Here is a 16492-nt window from a genome sequence, read left to right as displayed (position 1 = left end):
AGAAACAACTGACGTCAGTTATCGTGCATTCGGAGTAAGAATGACTCGAAACGAGTTAGGGCTCTTTTTCGCACGTCGGCGATAACTTGCCTTCGTGCTTAGTGGTTTTCGTTCGCCTTCGGTAGCTCTGGATATTGCTTTGATGTACTTGTAGTCAAGCTCGGTTAACGGTGGCAGTCTGCCGCCTCTCTCTCGAAAGACCTCTTAACAGGTAACCATACCTGCCGAGGAGCAGATCTGTTGAAGTAAGTCGCACTGTCCTGGAGTAACAAGCAGGTTAGTCTCACCATGCGCGGAAGCTTGGTATGCCATAAACAGCAACATAACTGAAGATGAGGAGCGCCACCGTCGAGACATTCTCACACTAGCTCACTGTGATGTCATGGATTTTGACCATAATCCACTCAAGAATACCTAATTTTTGGTCAATTTTCCCTATTTTGAAGGATTACAGTGCATGCTAAAGTGAGCAAGGACCCAAGCTACCAACGTTCGAAGACATTTTAAGAACGATACGACGGTTATGATACGAACACAATGAACCCTTGGTTCCCAGCTAGCGAGCCTTTCTGATAGGAACAAGCCTCGTTAACAGCTTTAAACAAGATCATGAAGATAAGATTAAGAACAGACGTGATAAAATTATATCCAGGATAAAATTGTGGCGCATACCGTCGTGAGCACAGGAATGCCCTCTCTTTAAACCGCAATCTGTAAAACAAAGAAAGAAACGTTCACCTTGTACAGAAATTGAAGTAACTTGGCGACTAACCACTGGAAATGCCAAGGCACGACCACTGCCATACGTCATACCTGCTGCGCCGAAAGAATTCGGCAAAGTTTTTGTTTCCCCCGAGAGGTGTAATAGAAAGACATAACTAGAAGAATCCCGTATTTAGCAACATTTCACAAATTACGTACTTCACATTGGTCGTCACCAGCTCATCTTATTTTCAAAAAAGGGACATTATTTCTCACCGATATAGGGTCGCAACGTTGCCGCTTCAACGAAAACGGCAGAGGTCACGTAAGCTTAGTCTTCAACGACAGTCACTGGCCTTCGTGTTCTTTTGTAACAACAAACAAAAAGAAGTGCGATGAGGGTAGCGATATTACAACAAAAAAAATCGGGGAGCATGGTTTCATGTGGACCAGATAAAAGAAGAGCTGAAAACTAAAAGAAGTGAAATAAAGGAAGGTTGCAGGCGCCTTACGATGGCTCTACAGCGCGGAGCAGTGGAATAGCCGGCGCTTGTAAGAGGTATCAGCATATCTTTACACACACATTTGATAAACAACAACAGCAACAACAACAACAACAACAGCGAAGACGATGACGATTATGACAATACCAAGCAAACAATGGCAACAAAGACGAAGCCCAAAAATAAACGCATCACGAGGATGCCGGTAATTAAGCAAAACGCCAAACACAAAGTAGCGCTCATTATTCACTTCCTCGACAGAGGCCGTATACATTCTGCAGTCCCGATTTGGCTGGCCCAGCTCAAGCCAAACCCGCTACCGGTCGCCAGCGAATTACAGATTTAAGCAACCGAACAACGTAACACTCGTTATAGGTGCAGCTGCGCCTCTCGCCAAGCCAGCGACGACAGGTGCGCGGCTTTCCAAACAATACCCTGGAGAGAGCGTCGTCTGCATCGACAGAGGACGCCGCCATGCGGCGCTATCAGTCACTAGTCTCGGGAGGCCGGCGGCCCGCCTGTCTAATTAATTTTGCTGGTCATTGTTCGAGGCTCGACAGGTCTTTGAAGACTCACAAGACCCCTCCGTTGGTGGCAAGTTTCAAAAGCGACAAAACGGAGAGAGAGAGAGAGAAAAAAAATAAGAAACATACAGCGCGATCGTTCATTTACGGCAGCCGCAAAGCCGAAGGACGAACACTTCACCTGTTTGACGTTAAGCTGCGCATTGAGTGGCCGGCTCCGTAAATTGCGAGGGATAAGCGTCAGAGATGGCCCCAGCGCCCAGCCCGGTATTGGCCTAGAAAAATTCGAAGACAAACAGAAGGGTACAGGCCGACGAAGCTTGACGCGAATAAACTTGTTAGGTAAGAAAGGGCATTGAGAAAGTCTCGAGACCCGTTAGACAAGATGCAGCCATAAAAGGAAGCATCCATACGGACTGCGGGAAACGAACCGGACAGTCTTGAAAGCTGTAGGACAAAGTCGCAGAACGCGAAAAGTCAGAGGACAAGGACATGGTGGAAAGGAAAGGGAAACCAAGGAAACGAAGGATGAGTGAAAGTAAAAAATAGATGACGTCAAAAAACAGAGGATCTGTCAGAAAAGGCGAGAAGTCAAGGACAGGAGGGAGGCAACCATAATCCCTTATTTTTTCTCCCGCTTCGACGAATGAATGGATGCCCACATCAATGACTTGCGTGCAGTCATAACACGCGTCCCAGGCTGTGTCTGTCATTCGCCATCAGTGCCGGTATAGCCCTAGTGCAATGGTTTTTGCACGGTGACACGACAAAATAGTTAAAGATATTTAGGTGTTCCTAAAGACAAAATTCCATTGTGTAACAGCAAAAATGCATGATTGTATGCGCTGCGCACTCTCGGCTGTTATTCTCAGCCTACACTACAAATATTCCTTGAAATTATTTCAGGGGCCATCTACCATCTACACTAGGGAGCGAAAATAAGGGGACAGACCCATACCCTTGGGTGTCGTAGTGGGCTACTGACCTATCAAATACTGCTTACAATTAGCTCAACGATAACACGTAAACACTAGCCAGTCGCAAAGAGAGAGTTACTGTGTAGTCGAAGTACGAGGAGATGCGATTTCATACTTTTACATTATGATCGCTCACTGCTGTTTATTTCGGTACGTTGCCTAAATACATTGATGTTAGTACATTTTAAAAAAATTGAACCTGAAAAATAAAAAAACACAAGGAAAACAAGAAAATGAATCACGGTAATGAATGATGAACGCCAAACTGAGCCATATTACTTTCCATAACATGACATCCGTGCAAACATTTTATAAACTATTACAGCTTGAGAATCAATGTAACAATGGAAAGGTGCTGAGCTCAGCATTTCTGAGTGAGAAACCAAGTACCAGGGTAGCGCTATTGCAGTGTGCCCTTGGACTCACTCAGATATACAGCAACGGCGGTAGAAGCAGCAGTTGTGCTTTTCCTCTTGTGCCTTGCTTGTGCAGGCAAAGCCAACTGTGGCACAAACATTCAAGTAGCGGTTGAGACAAGTAGGAAGTCACGTGACTCGTTTTAATAATTGGAGCTAGAACTTAGCGGCATCGCATGCTCGATTCGAAGCAAACGTGTTAATTAACAGTTTACAAAGTGCGTTAACCCTCAGGTCCTTACTCCTTTGCTGTCCCGCAACGATGATGGTGCGCAGGTTGCTACTTCATGCTGAAGCACTACGAGAACGGCGAGCAGATCGAGACGAACGAGGCGTGCCTGAACTGCACGTGCGTGAGCAGCATGCTCATGTGCTACCTGCGCGTCTGTCCCTACGTCAAGCAGCTGGGCGACGACTGCACGGTGACCAAGCGGCCCGGCGAGTGCTGCCCGGACATCGCCTGCCCGGCCGGTACGTCCGCCGAGCGGCCAGACACTTTGGGGGCGCATGGTACGGACCACGAGCACGTATCTTCTTCGACTAACCTAGGTGGATCCCCACCCACCCCCGACCTCTTCCCTTGCACGCACGAAACCCCTGAGAGCGGTGGCAAAAAGGCGGAGAGCCGTCCCTCCCCCCCCCTCCAAATTACCCATTTTCCCCACTTTCTCCCCCTCGGCACCCAGCACCTTCTTGCACCTGGGGGAGTAGCGGAAAGCAAACGCGACGCTTCGCGTCCTGAGCAGATCCCGTTCTCTGTCCATTCCTTCTGAGATGACTAGTTCTGGATTTATTCTGCAACCGTCACACGAAATACAAAGTGAACTTGCGCAAGAACGCTTAGAGAATCTTCGCAGATACGCACGGCTGTGGTGTGAAAAGGGTTTTTAACTTGAAATCGCTCGTAGCACTTGTTTAATGTTGACTGGTACGTCGCGATTGATCACGAAACCGCACTGTCTGCACGAGGGTTGGGATTTAGCTTAATTCTTGATGTAGTTGCGGGCCCGTCAGAAATTTATGGACATGCGTGACATGCGTTGAGAGTGTCAGTTGTGAATTTTGCATTTAGCTGACTGACAAGTTAGAAAAAAATAATAATAAAACCAACCAAGACGTAGTACCTAATGTGTAACAGTGCAACGATATCGCCAGCTTTATGTTTAAAGCGGGAATAAACAAGCGAAACATAACACAAGTGCTGCGCAGTGAAGCGTTGAACGAAACATCGCCTGGTGAAATAAATACAATCTTAAATTTACAACGCGTACTTTTCAAAAGAAGAGAGAGAGACAGAGAGAGACAGACAAAGAGATAGGGAGAAAGAGAGAGGGAGAGAGAGAAGGAGTGACGTTTCAAGCTTCTTGTGTATCTTTTGTTCACAATTGAAGGGCCGACCAAACAGAATGCTTCTTTAAGCAGCACCGCGTGATCACAGCAGTGAAAGAGGCTGAACCAGCAGAAAAAAGCAGGAAAGAACAGTGTATGGATCGAAAAAGGCCATTTTTTTTTTGACAATGGTCAGTAAACCTGTCTCAATCCAATGAACAAAGACTTCAGCTATTCATTTCCAGATAAGTGGATGCATTTACATACCTAATTCCAGGAGACACAAAAATGTGCTTCTTCAAGCCGGAACTGCTAGCATTTGCTTACATCCCGTCTACATCGGAGTGAAGCGCAACAACCACAAAATGTATTCTTTAAAAGAATGTGGATCGCGCTTTCTTGTGAAAACGGCAAGCCAATACTCAAAAGCGATCAAACTGCTCAGGAGCGTAATGCGATTCGCTGTGGCAGCCTGGCAAATCCCTCATCCCGAGCACAACCCTTTCCCTTGGTGTCAATGTGTGGACCAATCCCGGCCCCCGATTGCTCCCCCGGCATTTTGGGTGTCCTTCCCCTGTCCTGGGCGGTGTCTTGCGTGAATGGATGGCTTCGCGGGAACACAACGCTTTGACGCCCTTGACCTTCTTATCTTGTCGTTCAGCTTGGGTCACCGAATGACCTCGACACACTACAGTTCTACTGGTCAAAGCCGGAGTGATGTGGCCTTTCGACGCGTTGATGTATAAGCCTAGGATAGCCGATACAGGTTGAACTACGCTGTCAAGTATTTGAGAAGACATCACGCGGAATTTTAGATGAAACTACCACCGTAGCAAAAGTAAGACGTTGACTTCGTTTGCTGGCCTTACTCAGTTCAATAATGCATGTCATTAAATATTGATGCAATTTGTTTACTTCCAGTAGAAAAAAGTTCACGAGAATATAATAACACGCAGATGAAGCCATTTTGCACAGATGGGAATTGTTTTCTAGTTTTCCATCGTTATGGTCTATGGAAACTGAGCTGCACCTATGGATTAGGCATAATAACTGGTAATGAAAATATACACGAATAATAATGGTAGTTGTAATTGAGAAACACCGTCGGAGATTCGGAAACTAGTGACAAGTTACTGTTTAATTCGAAAACACTGTAGTGCTAGAGGCCTCCGGACACTTGACACATAGAGAGCACCAGATGTAAGGGTGTGCTACTGCAAAGTGTTGTGGTCCCCGAAGCAGTGTGCACCCCATGCTTTGTCTTCTGTGGTGCACCCGTTACTAACCGCATGCATTTTATTGTTTTCGTTGCATATTTTTTTTTCCTTTGGCACAAGCTGGTGTATGTGCACTGTTCACCTCCCTGGCACGGCACGTATAGGTTCGATGCGCCACTGGTTTGCACGTGTGAGACCTGTCATTGCCTGCATAATTAAATATCACTCGGCTGAAGAAACAACAATCATACAGACCTGCGGGACTGCGTTGCGCTGACTGAAACACTCGAACGTGCATTCGTGCAGTGTTGTAACAAACACCACCCTCCATGTAACGAGTTGAAACTAAGCCACAATGTTTACCCTCATGTGGAACAAGTTAAGCAAGTGAAAAAACGGACGTCATGCATGAATTGAGCAATAACTATGCATGCAGAGAGAGAGAGAGAGAGAGAGAGAGAGAGAGCAACAAACTGCAGAAAACGTGCAAAATTTAGCAGCTTTCTAATAACAACCAAGGAAGACGCGTCTGCGCCACCGAAGTTTCTTTACACACAATAAAACAAGCATCGGACAAGCTCAATATTTGCCTTTTCCGTCACAGTTCACTTTGTGAGTCAATGAGATATTGACAGTATGCGGGCAAAGGAAGTGCTTAAACCTCATTTTTGCGGCAGTGAGAGTTTCTTATTGTTGTGTTCCGGGCATGGGCAGGACATGTAATGAGGAGGGAAGATAACCGATGGTCATTAAGGGTTACGGACTGGATTCCGAGGGAAGCGAAGCGTAGCAGAGGGCGACAGAAAGTTAGGTGGGCAGATGAGATTAGGAAGTTTGGAGGGTCAACATGGCCACAATTAGTACATGACCGGGGTAGTTGGAGAAGTGTGGGAGAGGCCTTTGCCCTGCAGTGGGCGTAATCAGGCTGATGATGATGAGAGTTTCTTCCGTATACAACCCCATTTTCTACATCTCTCGGGATACCCAGTGATCTCTCGTGATTCCCACATTTAATACGCTTGAGATAGTTTGCACTTTTCTTTTTAGCCACGAGCAAACTAGCTTGTGGTCGGTCAGAGGTAACTCCATCAAAGCGACGTACTCCATCAAGGTGTACGAAAAGTCTAAGTACCGAAAGTTCAGTTCAAATCATTTCGTATATAAGCGGCGCATATGCGCTTGGAAAGAACTGCGCAATGGTAATACTAAGTGCTCTGCGATATGTCCGGATTGGTGACACCAAGGAGTGAAAGATAAGATACTCTGATGGACAATTAAGTGAACGTGACACTTTTTTTTTTTGCGTATGTCCAATGGCATTCTGCACGACGGAGAGTCAACGACCATGACGTACTTGCAGTTCAGCTAACCATTTGACCTGGTTAACAGGCAAAAAGAATGTTTCATGCTAGTCACGCATGTGCATGTGTCCAGGGTTAACATGGCATGTTTTTGTTTTTTCAGCCGAGTTCGATAGTTTTGCACGAGACAGGTCACTTCCCTGAGCTTACGGTTCCCCGCACATGTGTTAACCCTATAGGCACTACGAAGAGAATCAGTTTCCCCGCTCTGCATGAACACTGCACTGCCACCCTAGGACTAGTCGGAAGATACGATGTGTGGTTGCAAAATCGTACTGAACGTTTAAGAGCGACCCTGCTATGCAAGTCGTGTCGTGGACAGTTGTTTTGCTGAACCAGCAGTGCAGAAGCGACGGACCCTGTGTGAAGAAGTTAATAAAGTTTGAGTATTCGTTATGCATTCATAGTGGCAGAACAGTGCGATGAAACGAGTGTAACGAAAGAGAGCCTAAATAAAGCTAAATAGATTAATCGATAATTACGATGCCGTCTCTATAATTGTTGCATTCATTTATTTGCAGTGTCTTCTCATCGCCATAATTGGGAAGAACTGTTAAGAAAACCAAATCTGACTACTTACGTGCGCACTTTGATAACAGGACTTCTTCCCATTTCGGTTAGATTTGCTAGCAACTTTCAGCGATTTGTAGACGGCTTGGAGACTGCACGACAGCGCAAAAGTTTTGTAGAAGCTGTATTAACTCAACGTTGTATGACTTCTCTACAAATAATTGTCTATATTAGCGGAAAATTAAAGTTTTTCCAATCCAATTAGCGGAAAGTTTCACGCATCATTTGATGCTCGAATTTGATATTTAATACGTAGTCTTTTCATACTGGTGTTTTCACAAAATCGACGCTGCAACACTTTTGAGAGACAGCGCCCCGGCCTGAATTTCGCATCTTACGACCCAGGCCATAATAAGAGGTTGGTGAGTGTAACCGTAACTTGATGAACAACACAGCTGAGAAAAAAAAAGAAAGGTTGTGGAAAAGAATCCGTACGGGGAATAGAGCTGCCGCGCAGAGTTCTCGAACCATCTCGTACCTTAACGCATATGTTAACGAAACAGAAAACAGTATATGTTTGATAAGATGAGAACCTGTGTGAGCTAACGTGTTGGCTTCAGCAAAACAACTGCTACAGCGATACTGCATTTCCGCATCTGCAACTTTTCTGTTGCATCTAGTTGTTACACTGTGACTGCTGCAGTGTTATAGTACACTAGTGTTGAAGTGCTCATGAATGAAGCGTCTATGAATGATTTATATTTCTGAGAAATGAAAGTGCTCAAAACGTATTTTATTATTGAGCATGTGTGTTAAAAAATATTCCAGAATTTCCTCAGCCAAAATGTATGATTCTCGGAATCTCTGAGAATGTCATTATGACCAGTGATTGAAATTTATATCACGAGACTGCCTGCTTTTTGCTTAGTATCTCGAAAACGTCCTCACAGCGTAGTGTCATTTACGAAAAAGTGATCACGCAACGCACTGTTGCTGTGTGAAAGTGCTGGAGACAGTGTTGATGCCGCTGCTGCTTCTTTTATTATTAATTAATAACACATTGTTTCACTGAGCAAGACGTAGACGTTATTTCGCCAGAAGAGCAATACAAAATGAACGCTTAAAATATTGACGCACCTTAGCCCGACGCATGAGAAGCGCCTGAGATACCAGTAACATAATGTTTCGCGAAGTGTTCGGCCTCTTGTGTGCAGAGGCCTGCTGCAAGAATCGTAGCGAAATATTTATTGTTAGCGAAAAAGGGGGAGAAATACAATCATCAAGCCAGTGTTACACACGAATAAAAAAAAAAGGAATTTTATCTGAAGGTAATTATGTCTTTGCGCACGTTCTTGTGGTGCCAGATCCTATTTCCTTTTCTTTCTTCTTATCGTAGTCCCTTAGGTCCAATTAAAATTTCTTGTCTGTCTGTCTGTTTCTTCTTATTTGTTTTTTCTCTATGCATGCGAAAGTCTACGACAAAATACAAGTTAAGAAATGCGCACACTAAACGAGGACAACGCTAGGCAACTACTTGACTCGTCGCGCATTTTGTTGCACGTTGCCAGCGCAACGCTTAACGTGCACAGTCCCTGCTCTAGGGCACGAGTATTTTTTTCGTCACTATATGAACAAGAATGAACCGGCCCGACAATCAAGAGTCTTGTTTTTCAGTATCGCAAGAAAGCAGCCTCCACAATTGTAAGCAGTAAAACGTCGCACCAACGCCTGCGGTTCGCACCCAGTTCACCAGTGAACGACCGATCCTATGAAGCGAGGCCAGTGGCGCGTGAGATGCAGGACTATGGAAAGAAAAGACGCGTCTACAGCTTAAATGCGCATCCGCTACCCAATAACATGGCGCCCCAGAGGGAGCAACAGCAGCATATAGGAAGAGGCGGAGAGCACGGAGTGTTAGGATCGTACGAAGAGGCGGGAGGCGTAGAGGGGGCGGGGGGGAGGCAGGGGGTTAGCTTGGAAGCAGGCTCCTTTCTCTGGGGCAATAAAACGCGACGCCCAGGCACTGGTGCGGCGCGAGTAAGCCAGCGTGTTTAGGAATATGCGCGCGCCTCGTTAATTGCAGTCTCCACTCAATAGAGTCTGTTGCACTGACCCGAACCGTGCCGCCGGTCAACACGCTTAACCGGAGCCTGGCGAACTGGCAACAGTTTCTTCGCCCTGTTGCCCCTCAAGTCAGGCTCCTCCCCCCCCCCCCCCACCCCCTTTTTCTCCGGTTGTGCGTAATGGAGGGACGTGGACTTTGAAGGTCAACGCTCTTTTCTTTTAACCCTCGCCGCCGCCAGGATAGGCCCCAGGGCGAGGTGAGCGAGGAGAAGAAAGAAGGAAGGGATCGAAGAAAGAAAAGGAGCGAGTAAGAGGGGGGCCATAAATTCGTACCGGACACGCCACGCCAAACTTTCGAACGCCCTGCGTTCGGTCGAGCGGCGCGCCAGTGCGCGCACGAGAAGGTATCCAAAAGGAAACGCTGCCGTGCCCTTAGATAAGCATCTCGGCAGCGTTGGAAGCACAGTCGATAGAGAGAGAGAGAGAGAGAGAGAGAGAGTGCCGAGTTTAGGCCTCGTACGACGGCTGCACATCAGGGCGCAACCGAGGAAGATGCTGCACCTTTTCGTGTACAGCATCCTGTGGTGTTCCACAAACCACTGTCCCGCCAGCGGTATTGAAAGAGAGAAGGCTGGGCGGAAGCTGAAAGGGAGAACCGATTACTGAAAGCGAATGCGAGAGGTGTGCGGAGGCTGTGTGAGCTTGACAAGTGTGCATGATCGATTTTACAAAAATCAGGCACTGAAGTGGATTGAATGCGAGGCGTGCTCTGACAATCGAGACCATGTGCGAACCTTGCTTGAGAGTGAGCTCTGAGCAGTTGCTAAGAGCTAAGAGCTAAGAGCTCAGAGCGACTTTGCTTGCATGGGCTGCCGCCCAGTTTCAATGGGGCTGATCATATCATTGCTGTCATTGCCTGTCATTACTGACAGGCATGCTGGCATGGCGTATGGACAGTGCATTTGCAACGTGGTGCTTTAGTTTGCTTTACACCAGCTATAGCTCCTCCTCTAGCGTGTCAGAATATTGCAAAGAAGAGTATAACTTCGGAAGTGAATCATCTCTGCGGCGCCGCCCTCCGCGCAAGAGCTTTGTAGATATATTTGCATTTTGCTGACTGAGGTATAGAGTACGCACCGCGTACTAATGGCGTGCTTTTGTTGCTTTGGAACCTCACTCGGTAGCAAACAACACAGCCCTGCGGGCTGCTGCAGCCGCAGTAAAAGCGTTTCGTTGACACGGTTGGACTATCAGTAGCCTGGGGTGATTCTGGAAAAGCCCTCGCATGTATTTGGACTCTTTTCTACTTAATACGAGAAACAATATAATCCGTCGTGAGAACAAATCAGACAAGGGAGGGTTTCGAAGTTTGGTTGAGTTTGGAGCACACAGAAGGGGGGAGATAAATGGAGTGTTTGTTGCACAGACGCATTTGTTCTGATCCATTCCTTCGAGTGGTCTGAAGTTCCTCGGTCCATCCAAAAAGAAAGTTAGTACGTGACTATAGAGCGTTGCCGTACGATATATATTCCCATCATTTCACTTCGCTATATATATATATATATATATATATATATATTATCAGTTATTCCTTTGGTCGTGCTGCTGAATCGTCCACTAATTGAGTCACTTCGTCATGTTAATGGTGCACTGTTACTTGCCGCGCGAAATCTTTTACATTTCCCGGATGACAAATTCAACCGAACAAGACGGTCCATGAAGTAACTGTCATTCGCGGGTGAGCGAATTCGGTGGCGCGCAGTGGCCTTTTCTGCAATGAGCTGCACGGAACACTGCGCCCCAGTGCTGTGAGACGGCCCAGGAAAACAAAGAAAATAAGAAGCAAGAACAAAAAGAAGCAGTTCCTAAAGTTATATATGATTACAAAATCTGAGAAAATGCGTTGGCGAGAGATAGAACGTGTTGAAGGGAAGGGAGCGCAACAGGAAGACAGCGGGAGGAGGGTATACGTCGGCATGCGGAGGTGAAGTTAAACGTGACGAATGGGAAATCAAACAGGCACGCCTGAAGACGCCGAGAGATCCCGCGCTTCGTGCTTTCACGCCGTCCGGGGACACGCTGGGCGCCGCCAAGCGCTGCGCCGGAGCAACCTCCGCGGGAAAACAAAGAAACAAACCCGGCTGCTAAACGGGAATATGTGCCGCACGGAGTGGACGTGAAGCGCAAGCAACAATTTCGAGCCCTTCCTTTCACGGAGGCGTCGAGTCCGTCAGCGTTGCGTGCGCGCCCTGTAGCTTGGTGTAGTTAGCGGAGATGTCTTAAATACGAGTTAATGAAGCGAGTGAAGTTCGGTAAAACGCCTGCGAGTTATGTACGATTGGTGTGAGGCGTAATTTGTCGGGCGCAGCACTTTAAGCTTCTTGCTGCTATGAGAGAACAAGGACCAATCTGAGTCGTAGGAACAAGAAGATTATTGCCTACAGTGATGCCAATACACCAAGCAAGAGTAATTGGAGTGGGACGAAAGAAAGAAAAAGAACCAAGGAAAGAAGCAAAGGAGGAAAGAGGAAGACTGATCTTACGCACCATTGATTGCTCCAATGGATGAGGTTTGTTTCGAAGGCACGCTGGCTTTCCTGGTGGTCGTAGAAACATTGTGAACTAAGTGAGCAGCGCTATCATTTGCTGCTAGCGAATTCAGATTCCGTGCAGAGAGAAAAAAAAAAGATACTGCACTCGAATGTAATAGATGTAGTGGGCTAGATTTGCTACATTAAAAACAAAATGCACGAATCCCGCGCGGTTTACATAGCTATAAGCTCGACTCGCCGCTCTTGCAGGTGAGCTAACATGCAGTGGAGAAAGGAATCAACAGCACGGTTATTTAGAGCAGTTTATTGCACCAACACGTGACTTCATGCAATGAAAGCCTCGAATATCACCCAAGGAAACAAGAAATAACGAGACACGGAGGAAACAAATGGGAGGATCGACGAGTTTGCTGTGCGTTTCCAAGTGAGCTCACCGTGATAAATACAATCTAGGCTACTTACGAAGGTACAAAGCCCTTCTGCAGAATCAGTATCAAGTAACGAGTCCCTACAATATGGCGTTCTCTGTTAGTTGCGACTGCTTCCTCGGGGAACATCGAGTTATATTCGCTCAGCGATAAAGGCACGAGCGTGATAACCATTCTATAGTTCTCGTCATTCTATAGTTAACAGTCTTGTTTTCTGAACTCTGCAAGTGTCTCGCAGGCGTTGTAAAGACATTCGCTAGCGGCACTCATACCCAAGAGCACATTGAGTGCCCAAAACACCAGTAAGGAAAAAAAAAAGAAAAGGACCGAGAGCCGGAACAGGCAACCGCTTTACAAGGTACGACGGCTTGTGTTCTGTTTGTCGAGAGAACAACGGGAATAATCCCCTATCGCAATTATTAAAGAATGACATCGCATTTCCGAAGACCCAACTTTAACTACAGAACGAGCTAACGAAAGGCGTGCGCGCTGGATGATAGACCTTGATTTCTATTTCTATTACTTTCTTTTCTGCTCTAGGAGTATACAAATGTCAGCGGTCAGTAGCAATCAGAAGCTGCAAGTTCTCGCATCTCTGCAGTTCCGTGCCCTTCTTCAGTAGCGTCCGTGTCTCTTCCAACGGCACCGGTCATGTATTGCCAACCAGCTCCTACAAGACTGCACTGTTAGACGATACAAAGTAGATACACACAGGAACGCGTACTGCCGCTCCAGTGCGCGTCATATGCCCACCTCCTGGGGAAGCCGAGCCACGAAGATCATAAGTCGACAGAACACGCGCGCAGGCAGGCAAGCGCTGTGAAGCCGATGGGCGCGTTCGTTTCCCGCTATGGGCCTTGTTTCGCACGCAGGCCGCGCCGCCGCCGCGGTGAGATAAAGGCGACGTCTTTTCAAGGCTGCTGGCATCTAACAGGTGCTCCCGTGTATAATTTGCGGAGATTGGCACCGTCGCGCTATCTTTGCTCGAATCCCGTCTTCCTCGTTCCTTCGACCATTCTGGTGTGTACATCTCCCCGAAACGTTCACGTGTAGTCCTCTGGATACAGTTCATCGAAAGTGTCCGAAAGCTCGTTTATTTTTATTTTTTTTCAAACCTGCTCGAGCGAGAGTCGGTCCGAAGTCGTGACCTATCGACCTTGTCAACGGTATTTTTTTTCCCGGGGGAGACGCCCATACGTTCGTATATGAAAAGGGCGAGACCGCAGCAGCGGCGACGGCGTGCGATTTCTAATTCACGAGGATCACGCGAGCCACCACCTCCCTCCCCATTTCTCGAATTCTTTTCTTTATTTCCTCCGCTGTACTCGCCAGTTATGTTATATCCTCGTTTTTTTTTTCTTCTCTTTGGCGAATTCCGACGGAATATTCCAGGCAGCAACGAGGTGTCAGGCGTGGTGCTGTCCTTGACATACTAACCAGTGCAGACAGCGAAAGGCTGCCTTTCACTTTCGTTTAAACGAATGCTCTTTCCGTTATACACGGCACTGGCACGGTTAACTCTGAATAAGTGAATACTCTTGGCAAACAGTGGCGAAGATTAAAGAAACGTTATGGATTTTAACGTCATTTGAAAGTGCAGAATATGTTTAGCGTATATAAAAGGCATATGTGAGGGGTCAGAACTTGCCCCTCATGGTCAAAGAGCTTTCATTTCATGCCTCGCAATGGTGAGGGTAGATTTGCCCGCAGCAGCAGCGGCACCAGCATCGTCAACAGGGATGTAAGACTTTTGTTTCGATACGCTTGTGAAGGCGTTTCGTTTACCTTTGCTGTGTAATAATTGTCTTTCGCTTTAAAACTACGAAGTGTCGTTATTACATGTTCAACGCTGTTCCGCGATTGTTGCCACACTAATAAAGTGAAAACAAAGAAGATGTGCGTCATTATATCTAATATCGAGAAATGCAGTTTAATCATGGTATTATTGCAGATACGTAGGTCAATGGGGCGTGCAGGTTTCGTTTAAACAGCGCTGGTGCACATGAAGTTTTACAACATGTGAAATGCGATTCAACGTGCGACGCACACTCATGTGTTCTCAGAGGAGCCCATCCCATGTGTGAGGACGTCCCAGATTGACACTTTCCGTGTCTGTAACTTACGATTTCCTTTAAGATTTCTCTTTAAACAAACCATCTAGAGGCTGTTCGTTTGCAAATCGTCTCTTGAGTTGACATATGTTCAGAAAAAATAGTTGCGCAAAAGGTCAAGACGACCAAGCTCGTAAACTAGCGCTGTGCATTATTAATTATTTATTCCTTAAAAACCGATCAATAAATGATTTTCGCTAGACAACGAGACTTAATAAATAAAATTTTCATAACGGCGGAACCACTGAAAGAAAGGAAGGGGGAACCAGCAGCAATGGTTCAGTGCGCATGGCGTTCTACTTCTGAGACGGAAGTCGTAAATGCGAGTGTCGGAAATGGCGGCTGCATATCAATCAATCAATCAATCAATCAATCAATCAATCAATCAATCAATCAATCAATCAATCAATCAATCAATCAATCAATCAATCAATCAATCAATCAATAATGGAAGCCGCGCTAGCGCGATAAGTTGAATGGCACTAGGACATGTGTTTCAAGTTGTTGCTGTGTTTGTAAGCTACAAGAGCGTCGTTGCTTGGAGTGGTTCAGAACTCTAGACGGCGCTAAGGTTTGAGCCTGCAGTTCTCGGACAAGCGAGGGCAAGGCAAAGGCAAGCGTCTGCAACCGGGAGTTTCCCTGCTGCATTTCGTTTCAGTGCCGGTACCTACCGCCCTCTACGAGCCAGAAACGGAAGCTCCGTTCGCCGAGGAAGGAGCGGGTAGGTGCATTTCCTTTGCATGTCTTCGCTTCAAAACAGTAGCACCTCGGGAGGCTTTTGCCAACAATTTTATATCGGTGATAAATTGATAACAAACTTGAAAGCTACGCTTGAAAAATTAAATTCGGTATTTCATGCATGCACTGCAGGCAAAGAATCGAAGCACATATCTTGATTAACCTCAGGAATTGTTGACTGCTAGTCGCTATAAAACTGCTAACCATTATATTTTTATTTCACATGATCTGCCAAATTAACTTATACGCGAACAACATTTTCTCTACAAAATGCATGCAGCTTTGGCAGCTCGAAGAGAAAGATCAGTAAAACAGCAGTCATCATTGTGGTTGCGCGCAGTTGTTTAAAGAACAAATAAAACGTCATTACAAGTCCGAACGATGACTCTAACGGCATCAGTTACTCTACAAAATCGATAAAGATATTTTAGCCCAGCTTATAGTCGCACGCTCACAGTGCTGAAATGATACTGTTTGGCCTTATCGACGTTATATTTATTTTGGTTATCATTTCTGCGCTCAAACAGGAATGCCGCAGTTCCGTGCAAATCCGCATACCTCCTAACGTGGCCTTAGTGTTACGTGTCGTGGAGCGCAGAGTGCTTTGCCAGTGTCAGGGTGTACGCGTCGTTGCACGCTATTAGTTTCTGACACGAAGTGCGCCTGGCATCCGCGCTTGCAGGATGCTACATCGATGGCAAGCACTACTCCGAGGGCGCGCGAATGCCCCGGGACCCGAAGAAGCCGTGCGAGGTCTGCTACTGCATCCGCAACAGCAGCGCGTGCGTCCTGCAGGACTGCGAGCTGCACGTGGACGGCTGCTCCCCCGTGTTCTCCAGGCCGAGCTGCTGCCCCACAAGATACAACTGCAGTGAGTCTAGTCTAGTCTCTCTCCATTGTTGCCGTTGTTAACAATCGAAGCCCTCCTTGCGCTCTTCTTTCCCACCTGTATATTTGTCTTCCGTTTTCAATACTAGAACACCATCCCCATCGATCATCGGCTCAGAAGGCAGTGAAGGCAGTGTTGTGCTTTCTGAGAACGTCTGGCTTGTGCGAGCGC

At 46.7% G+C, this 16492-nt stretch overlaps 1 protein-coding gene across 1 annotated transcript in view; it reads left to right on the top strand.

Annotated features, from left to right (window-relative positions):
- Window positions 1–630: 630 nt before the first annotated feature.
- LOC126543552 (uncharacterized) overlaps window positions 631–16492 on the top strand; it is a 49034-nt gene continuing 33172 nt past the window's right edge. Inside the window, exons 1-3 of the mRNA XM_072286839.1 lie at window positions 631–3749; window positions 15353–15415; window positions 16115–16303. Of these exons, the coding sequence (XP_072142940.1) occupies window positions 3410–3749; window positions 15353–15415; window positions 16115–16303 (592 nt within the window). The 5' untranslated portion in view covers window positions 631–3409. The remainder of the gene's footprint in view (window positions 3750–15352; window positions 15416–16114; window positions 16304–16492) is intronic.

This window comes from Dermacentor andersoni, chromosome 3 (genome assembly GCF_023375885.2).
Source record: "Dermacentor andersoni chromosome 3, qqDerAnde1_hic_scaffold, whole genome shotgun sequence".
Taxonomy (NCBI): Eukaryota; Metazoa; Arthropoda; class Arachnida; order Ixodida; family Ixodidae; genus Dermacentor; species Dermacentor andersoni.
This window is presented reverse-complemented; position numbering and strand designations above follow the sequence as displayed.